The 9600-nt window shown below is 38.0% G+C and overlaps 1 protein-coding gene across 2 annotated transcripts; it reads right to left on the bottom strand.

The window, feature by feature from the left end:
* Positions 1 to 1153: 1153 nt before the first annotated feature.
* Positions 1154 to 9031, bottom strand: scamp5b (secretory carrier membrane protein 5b). 2 transcript variants are annotated; one of them, XM_005447598.4, is made up of 7 exons: positions 8468 to 9031; positions 7978 to 8040; positions 7761 to 7880; positions 5580 to 5736; positions 4524 to 4625; positions 2719 to 2836; positions 1154 to 2357 (listed from the first exon to the last, which is right to left on the bottom strand). In XM_005447598.4, exons 2-7 carry the CDS (start codon positions 7982 to 7984, stop codon positions 2178 to 2180), a joined length of 684 nt encoding a protein of 227 aa, XP_005447655.1. In that variant the 5' UTR covers positions 7985 to 8040; positions 8468 to 9031; the 3' UTR covers positions 1154 to 2177. The 2 variants fall into 2 exon arrangements, with proteins under 2 accessions (XP_005447655.1, XP_025763150.1); XM_025907365.1 differs by lacking the exon at positions 8468 to 9031 and adding an exon at positions 8178 to 8245.
* Positions 9032 to 9600: the final 569 nt, after the last annotated feature.

Here is a 9600-nt window from a genome sequence, read left to right as displayed (position 1 = left end):
ATCACTCTTAAAACGGAAGAAGAGGGGAACGATGAAGGACAACAACATCTACAGATAAATCCGTTTAAAATGCATTTGAATCTTGGATGGTCACCAGTTTGAGGAATGTCTAGGGAGAAATTGCATTTGCTGCATGTAAGTTCAGAAATAAATCCAAAGTTCAATGTAGGCAAGTAATATCAATTCTCCATTTTCATGTTTTTGGATCACACTTTATAAATACTTAATTGTAAAGAAAAACAAAGGTCATATAGTGCCCCTGGTGGACAGTCAGTGTGACTGGTGGTCCACCACAGAGGGCCAATGCTGCCACCTACAGGCAAAGTAAGTTCCTTTTTAATTTGCCATTTTAACAGTGTTTAAATGTGGCCGCAGTACCATTTGCTGTGTGTAATGTATTGGAAACGATTTAAAATCACATTTTAATGATTGAGTACAACGTCTTGATTAAATGGGGCAAATATGAGAAAACAGTCAAACAGGAAACAAATAGACTTTTTGCAAAGCAACCTCCTTCAGTAAAGCACAAAATAATAATATGAAAAACTATTTGCAATCAGTGGAAAGAAAATCTTAGAACAAAGTTAACAGCCTGCATTTATATAGTAAAGTTTGGTGCACTTCAGTCTTTCACTTCAGCCAAAGAAAACCGTTTTGTATGTAAAGTATCACCATACTATAACCAGTATATATAGTATATATTTCCAATGGAAGCATAATTTGTTACAAGCCATAAAAAGGATATGTGTTTGTTTGCTCATCATGATACCTGACAGTGAAGCTTCCCAAGGGCTCTTGTTTCCTTCTTTAAAAAATTAATAAATACATTGAATTTGGAGTGAGTGTGAGGGTTACTAATCCATGCCATTCACCAGCAACTGTACCTGGAATGATTTCAAGCAATAAAATTTTAACCCCATATTCCTCTTCTTGGGCTTGTGGGGGTATCCTGCTCCTGCTTATGTGGCCTGATCAGCAGGCCACATAAGCTTGTGTGTCAGAAGACTTTATTTATCCCCAAGAGGCAATTAACAAACTGTGTGACTCGTGTAAAAAAATAAAAGAATCTTACAGCTAAAACATGCACATGACAAAATAACCCAATACAATAAGTGCAGACTGTAATCTGTGAAGGATAAATGAAGGTAATTGGTACGTGTTGGAGCTTTTTATTTCATGCTAAAACCATCAGCGCCTCTCTGTGGTCAACCTGCCAAACAGCAAGAGGCTGATTCTCTGGTAAATGGAACATTTGTATCTTACAAATGGGCACACCCTAAATTGACATTCAATACAAAACAGTGACTTTTCTAAACAAACTGAAGATCAGAACACAGAACACACGTCAGATATCTGACGCTTTTTGTTTTTCTAAAAGTAAAATAACCATTACAACTCATTTAAACCTGTGATGTAAATCTGATGTGTTTTGGTGGAAAATAAGCATGTCAACAAGAAGCACCAAGTACATCAAAGAGGGCCCTTCAAATATATTTCCACCTGAAGGCTTGCAATAATGCTCTTTCTTACTGTAACAGTTATACACCATTCAATACTGCCAACACGAGTTGGGAGTGAGAACGTGTTGATACTGCAGCTTCCTTTGATTTTACAGTGCAATCACTGATGAACTGCATAGAATCATTAATTAGGTTTTAGTTAGGTTTTACAGAGTAGCATCATCTAATATAAAGTTGCAAAGTGACACTGGATCTTTGGTTTACGTCAATAAAGAAAAGATGAAGCAACTTCCTAAATAGTTCATCATTCTAACAGTACATTAGTATAATAATACGTTCATTTAAATACTTCAAAGGTGGTTACAATCTTTTTGACCTCATTTGTAAAACTTGCTACAAAAACATGCAGATTGACATATTACTATCCAGCTCATGGAATGGAGCTACTATGTCTTGAAAACTACTTTCATTTGAAGAGTAAAAACACATACGAAACACGTGTAAAAGACTACAAATGATTAGCATGTCCTTTAATAGAGGAAGGCAAAATTCCAGCTTCCCATATATGTTAAGAGCTATTTGTTTGCATAGTGTAAGAAAGAGTTGCTTTTTAAGAATCAACCCTGTCAATAGAGATCGTTAAGATCTTCACAGCCTGGTTGTTCAGCCTTTGGCATTGCTGTGACATCATGTCCTTGACCTTCTGTCTTGAAAATTCTACATCTGGTTTTCATTGTATTGTGGGCTGGAGTACTGCTCCTGCATTGCTCCAGCTGCGGCACCCATGGCAGCCTGCTGGGCTGCTGCTTGGACTTGAGGGTTCTTCCAGGCTCCAGTGGCCCATTCCTCCTGAGCTTTAGTCATGCTAGCCCCACTGCCCCGGTAGAAATTATGGATCTGCATTCAAAGTGGAATAACAAGTCATTATCAAGAAGCAATTATAGACTAAAAGTAAAGTAGGTTTAATTACTTAAGTTGATGCAGACATAGATTAGATACTTTATTTCCTAATCCTTAATTCTGTAGACCTAAACCATTTGTATAGTGCTGTAGTTACTTAAAAGGATTCTCATTTTAGTGGTAAACCCAGCAGTGCTGCTCTGCAGGAATGAATAAAATTAATCAAATTTTTGGAATGAACATGGCCTTGAAGCTACAGATAAATAATTTTGAAAAATTCAATTTAATAGAATTAGCCTTTATAAGAAATACCTATCTACTTTCCTCCCTTGAAGTCATGCACCAGTAAAAGTCTTACCCTGGTGAGTGCAATGAAGGACAGACTGGCCACAGCAGTGAACATGATTGTAGGGACCAGCATGATCAGTGCGATCAAAATATTATAGCTGAAGAAGGAGATAGTAGCCAACCAACCACTGAAAAAGATAGAAAGGACCATTAAGGCAATGGAAAAAAAGAGGATTTAATTTTAGAATCTTAACGCTACAGGAATCTGCTATTGCACTGACTCATACTACCACTGAACATCAGGCTGTCAAATGGCAATGATTTTGTAGACTTTAAATACTTTAGTATAAAGTTTAAAAGTTTTATAGCTTATGCACGAGGGTATGGAATTGCACATGGTGACATTTATAAACTTTATGGAGGCTGTCATAATATTAATTTCTGATCATCAGCCTGAGTAAGGTGACATTTTGAGGATTGCTTTAACAGCCTCTCAAAATCTAATAACAGGACTATCATAAAAGTTATACGAGGGCCATATCTGATGGTCCATCACTGTCATGTTAATGAAAGCAACAAAGTCTTCAAAAAATACATCTCAACTAATCGGAACTTAAACTATTTATGCACCTAAAAACATTAACTGTTTGTTTGTTTTGTGCTTGTTTTTTGACATATTAAACAATGTCCAATTTTAATGTTCAGATTTATTTGCACAGCAATTGATCAAACACGCACGTATGCTGGTAAAAATATCTGCCAGACTGTCTGTGGCATTTGTGTAATACCATTTATCGTTTTAGAATGAAGTTAAACTTGTTTTAGTTTCAGAACAGTTAACTATACAAAATATAATTTTAATTTTCATAACAAATATCTGAATAGATTAATAAACACAAAAATATGCCTTTCCAAATTTGAAGATTGTAAGTCAAATGTAAACAAATTAGACATACAGTATATGACATGTATAAGTATTAGTATATAAGTATATGGTTTACTTCTGTGACTCTGAAGAGAATAACGCTCCAGAAACAATATATTGTTTGACCGACATTGTCACAGTCCTTCAGTCCTCCTGGTACTTCTGTCAGTCTTTCTCGCTCTCCACCTTGGCTCTCTCTCTCTCTCTCTCTCTCTCTCTCTCTCTCTGTGTGTGTGTGTGTGTGTGTGGTAACAATACCTTACCTTTCAGAAGTGTGACCCTCTTAGTCCCCGCCCTCCAGCCTGGCACACCTGTAGTAATCAACTCACCTACTACTCATCTGGTGATCAGTCGGCTCCCTTCAAAGGAGGATTTTTGCGTGTGGGTGTGAGCTGTTTTGCTATCGAGTCTAAAGACAGCGAAATCTATCTGACCATCGGCTTGTATACTGTATATCTGATCTGTGGAGGTTCCACAGAAGGACACTGTAACACATCACATCACTGTAAATCATGGGTGTCCAACTCCAGGCCACAAGGGCTGGTGTCCTGCAGGTTTTAGATGTCCTTGATCCAATACAGCTGATTTAAATGGCTGAATTACCTCCTCAGCATGTCTTGAAAGTCTCCAGAAGCCTGGTTATGAACTAATCATTTGATTCAGGTGTGTTGACCCGGGTTGGTCACCCCTGCTGTAAATAAATTCACCGAACTGCATTCTAAGTCTGCGTTTGGGTCCTGTCTGCTCTTGGAGTATGACGGGCATGTTTGGGCTTGTAACCTTCGTTAGGTTTACCATTAAGCCAACAAACCAAAACATGTTACTCAAAAAATAAAGTTACTAATTTTTATTAGAAGTGTTGCTGGAGCTTTATTCTCTTCAGACTTTATACTCTTCCCTTCACCTTGAAAGTAAGTGAAGTTGTGCCTGAAACTTCTGCTCAGTCTTACCATACTCCCCATCCTGGGATGCCTATGCTTTGGATGACACTAATCCCAACTTGAGCCATGAACACAAAGAAGAAGATCATGAAGTTGAAAGAGCTGTCACTCCTGTGAAGAATACGAAAAAAAGACTATTAAGCAGTTACATCTGTGAAGCTAAATTTAGTGCTATATACTGTATGTCTACATGTTGCATCATCTACTGTTTTAAACAATGACAGTTTGCCCTACTCGACATCAATATCTCTCTTGGCAGCCCAGTCAGCAGCTACATGCTGCTGCCATGTAGTGTGTCACCTCATGAGACAATATATTCATGTCAGCAGAGCATATGAAAATTGCACTACCCTTCAGCAAAAGGTTAGAGAATGTTCTGAGTGTCCTTCTGTCCCTGAAGGGACATTTATCCCTGTTGCTACTCAGCACTTTACAAAAATGGAGGACAAATTAGCTTAAAGGCAAAAAAAGAGTAGACCCCTATTTTAGATGTGTATTCTGCTTAGTTAGCATTTAATCTATGTAAGACTCAGAGTGAGTTTGTTTTGTGTTTGTTTTCTGTCATATTTAACAATGTCCAATTTTCATGTTCATATATGAAAGAGTATATATACATTTTTTCATCTTATAAACCATTTATGAAAGGTTCATGTACTGCAAATGCTAACTGTTTCCATGCAATAGTGTGGTGAAGTGACCCAGGGAGCTATCCACGGCTGGAAATTTTTTCTCCCTGTGAATCGTGACATAGATGGATCTTGGGCTGCCTTGTCACAGTTGGGTCCTTACTGAGAGGGGTTAAATTTCATGTCATAATCCTGTTTGTATGGAAAGACATCTGGACCTCTCATTTAAAGCTGCGTCTCAAAGACGTCTCTCAATTTTGGGCTAAAAACAACAACAACCATGAACTATTTTTGTGTGAAACTATAACACATAATATTTAAAAGGTCTTAATACTACTGTATATGACATCTAAAACATAACAACTACAACAACTTCCTTCCAATGAACATAGTCAAAAACAATACTTGGTATTATTGTATTACTTCATGTTTGACTTACTTGAAGGCCTTGTAGATGGGCCTGAACCAGCAGACATACGAGCAAGGAGTGAACATGAGGACCCAGATGATGGCCATGCCAAAGTTGGTCACACCACCTCCACCAAACATCCAAGCAAAGCAGCCGAAAAGATTCACAACAAGTGTGGCACTATTAACTGTAAGAACACAACAAAAAATATATATATCAAGCATTGATGCAAAAGAAAAAGCCCTAAAAAACACCTGTGTGATACCTAAACATGCATAACTACGGACCAGTTTGGAAAAATAAAGAGGAGACAGCCAACATTTACATAATATGACTAAAAGATGACCTGTGCTCCCCAAATAACTTTTTAGCTGAAGTCATTTTCTATTACCAACACTTCATTTCAGCCTCTGCATTCACGTTCCAGCTTTTGTTTTAAAACTAAACAAGAACTCTATGTCAGTTTCAAACGTTGGTCTTTGGAGAAATTTTGAAGAACTTTACAAAAAAAAGAGAAAAAAAGTGAAGCCATGCACAGGTGGCACATGACAGCTATTTGGAAAACACTTTCCCCAATGCACAGCACAGCAAAATTCCTGTTAGCTTAGAATGATTTTCACAAATTAAATGAAGAAATAGCATTCGAGCACAAAAATAACAAGCCATGTGCGGATCATGGCAGAAGGCAAAAATCTGAGCAGATTGGGACTTTCAATACCTGCTTATGTTTATCTTTTTTTAAAGGGTCACCCGCAAAAAGAAATTCAGAGCAATTACAAATTCTTCAGCGTGACAGATGCATATTTCCTGCTATAACAATTTTTTTTTAAATAACATGTAAAAGGTAAATATTTAAAGAATGTAATGTTTGTAGATCATTTAAAACATGTATTTCTTTCTGCAATACACAAAAAATCATATCAAATGCTGAAACTAATTAATTGGTTTTGTTTTTGTAATACTGATTTTAGAACTTGTTTTAAAATTGATGCAAGCATCACATTTCAAGACAGAGGCATGTTTACAACTGTGTTGCATCACCTCTTCTTTTAGCAGCAGTCTCTTTAATGAGTTAGAGAGGCAGCGGAGACCAACCCTTGTAGCTTTCATAGCTACATGTTTTCACTATCTTGCCTGATGTCAGATTTCAGCTCCTCAAAAATGTGTGGTCTCCTTTATTGTATTTTTTGTTTCACAATGCACCAAATTTTTTCAGTGGGTGACAGATCTGAACTGCAGGCCTTCCCATACTGATTCTCAGCCTTGTCCCTTGTGGTCAAAGACTTCTCTGGATTCTCTTAATCTTTTTTCTTATATTATGCAATGATGATAAAGAAAATCTTAAATTCTTTGTAGTTTTCCATTGAAAATGTCACAGTTAAACTATACTTTATAACCGTTTATATTCACAGTCTTTTACTGGTGAATCCTTCCTATCTTTACTTAAAACACTTACTGATCCTCATCTTACCCCTATCACGATATGGCCCTTTTGCCTATTCACCAACTAACAAAAGGCACTTCTGAACTTGCCTCATTTGACCAAAACTGTTTGCAAGCATTAACAATCTTGTTTCACCTTTAATACTTTTTACTGCATATTGGTGTATTGCCCTGCTCATTATAGCAATTCTGACACTGACTCCTGTGTCAATGATACATCGATTTTGAGCTCTTTCGGACCCTTCCTCCTGCCCTCAGTTCTCTTGCATGAATTCATGAACAGGCAGGAAGTTTCAGAGTACAGCAATGTCGCAAACACCACTGTACTGCATGTTTATAGTGCAGTAAACTTTGATGAAACTGCTCCTGGCAAAGATTGTTCAACACAATTTTACTGTTACTGCTCTGCTCAAACCAAGGCCATCTGGTCAGTGCTGTGACTCATTAACAAATAAACCAGTCAGGACATTACAGCCACAGCCCATAAAAAATCTTCTTGGACCTAAAGGACCCTTGTAAACCACTGCCCTTCTGTTTCATAGTTGTTATCATCAGCTGATCACAGAGGATAAGACACTTTATGGGGCCTTCAGGAAAATTATTTTTTTTCTGTTGTTCTGTTATAGCCAAGGTAGAAAAAAAAACCTGTTTCTCTCCTGAAACGTAAGCTCCGAAGTTTGTATAGGAGTTGCATTGTCATGAGAGCTTTACATCATGACTATCAAACAAAATAACATATACCATATAACTTCAGTTTAATTCACTTACGCATCCACAGATGGTACATTTTCTTGCACATGCTGCGATGCTGTTCAGGGATCTCCTCAAAGTCTTGGTAGAAACACGGCTTGAGAGGAATGAATCCAGGCAGCGGGGGGAAATTTGGCTCTGCAATAAACAGTTCAATATCAGTTATAACACTTAATACATCCGGATGAGTACTGTTTTAATTTTGACTTCATTTAGTCACAATTTATTTACTGACCGGCCATTGGGAAATACTGTAAAGCTTGCTGTTTCGAGTAATCCCTCTTTCAGACTCTTCAGCCTGTTAAGTTAGAAAACATTTCAGATTAATATAGTTTGTATAGCACTTTGCATGTGTTTCAACTGCATGTCACTGGCAACGGAGGAAGTACAGTGAAGGAATGGATTCTACATCACTGCTACATCAACACAGCGTACTTTACAGGAAGGAAAGTGTTACAAATTCAACGTCTCCGTCGACATTCTGCCGGGGGATTTAATGTGTGTGCTCTCCCAGCCATGTCCCAGTGGTGCTGATAACACTTTAACGACTCAGTCCTTCCGGTTTCACAGAAACATAAATCAGGCAATCTGTCCCCAAACCCAGTGACGATCAACAAGCAAGCCGCATTTCATCGAATGAAATGTTCCAACACATATTCCCTGCACATGTATTTGAACTGCACAGCCAGGAATTACGGATTCGGCAGGAAACATAATCTGCTTACCTCTTCCAGAGAGCAGCCGCTCCTCTCTTTAACGTGCTCTACAACCGAAGCTTCACCTTCGCCTTAAACAGATGAAATCTAATCGGACGGAATCTACAGGTAAACTGTTAAACTATTTCAAGACTTTGTTTTGCTCTGTATGACTACAGGAATCGATCCTAACTGTGCTGTCTGTCGGCCAATCACTGTGCTTCAATCTGCTGTCACTTTGATTCAGACCAATGGCCTGATTACTCTAATCCTTGACGTTGTATTGTTGACCCAATCATTGTTTGGCTCTCTGTCCATGGTGCTGAACACGCTGCTAAAACAAAAGTGGCGTTAACCACCGTCCTCAGTATTTACAGTTGTCCTAAAGCAACTTGCAGACATTAATTGTGAACTGGAAACGTCTAATCAGGTCACACCTCTAATCACATCAGCAGTGGCGATGTTTGAAAAAAAAAAATGGTACGCTGTTTAAGAAAAGGAAAGAAAGACAAGAGGGAATTCCTTCATAATGTAGAAATCCAGCTTTAGCAAACTCCGCGTGGTGTAACACCACCATTCGAGTCACTTTCCTTTTTAAACCTAAGCGTGAAGCTTGAGATAGTTGTTCGCCTAAACACTAAAATGATTTCAGTTGTCCAGCTGGAGGTGCTGTTTCACTGCAGGAACCGACACTGGAGGAAAACTAATTTGATGAAGGACACAGTGTACGATCTCTTCTATCTTTGGCTGCCAGGATACCTTTAAAGTCTTTCCCAAGTAAAAGTACAGATCATTTCTCTATTTCTATATTTTATTAGAAAAATGACAAAATAGGTACAGTTGTCTAACTTGGGTCTAAAGAAAAAAGTGCAAACATACAGAAATACATTATGTAAGGCAAGAACAGAGTGTGTATAATTCTAACGAGCTTGATCGTCAATATTTGGTATGGCCACCTTTCTTCCTTAACACAGTTACAGTCAGATTTTCAGTCCATTACTTGAGTAATTTGGTAAGCCCCATTCTTTTCTCCTTATTCTCCTTCCTAAGAATGGCTTGTTGATAGCCAGCTTCCACTGAAACCATTTTTGATGAGGCTTCGGTGGATCAACTGAAAGACCAGATAATCTATCTGTTCTCTCAGGTCCTGTGTCAGGTCGCAT

Source organism: Oreochromis niloticus, linkage group LG1 (genome assembly GCF_001858045.2).
Source record: "Oreochromis niloticus isolate F11D_XX linkage group LG1, O_niloticus_UMD_NMBU, whole genome shotgun sequence".
Classification (NCBI taxonomy): Eukaryota; Metazoa; Chordata; class Actinopteri; order Cichliformes; family Cichlidae; genus Oreochromis; species Oreochromis niloticus.
This window is presented reverse-complemented; position numbering and strand designations above follow the sequence as displayed.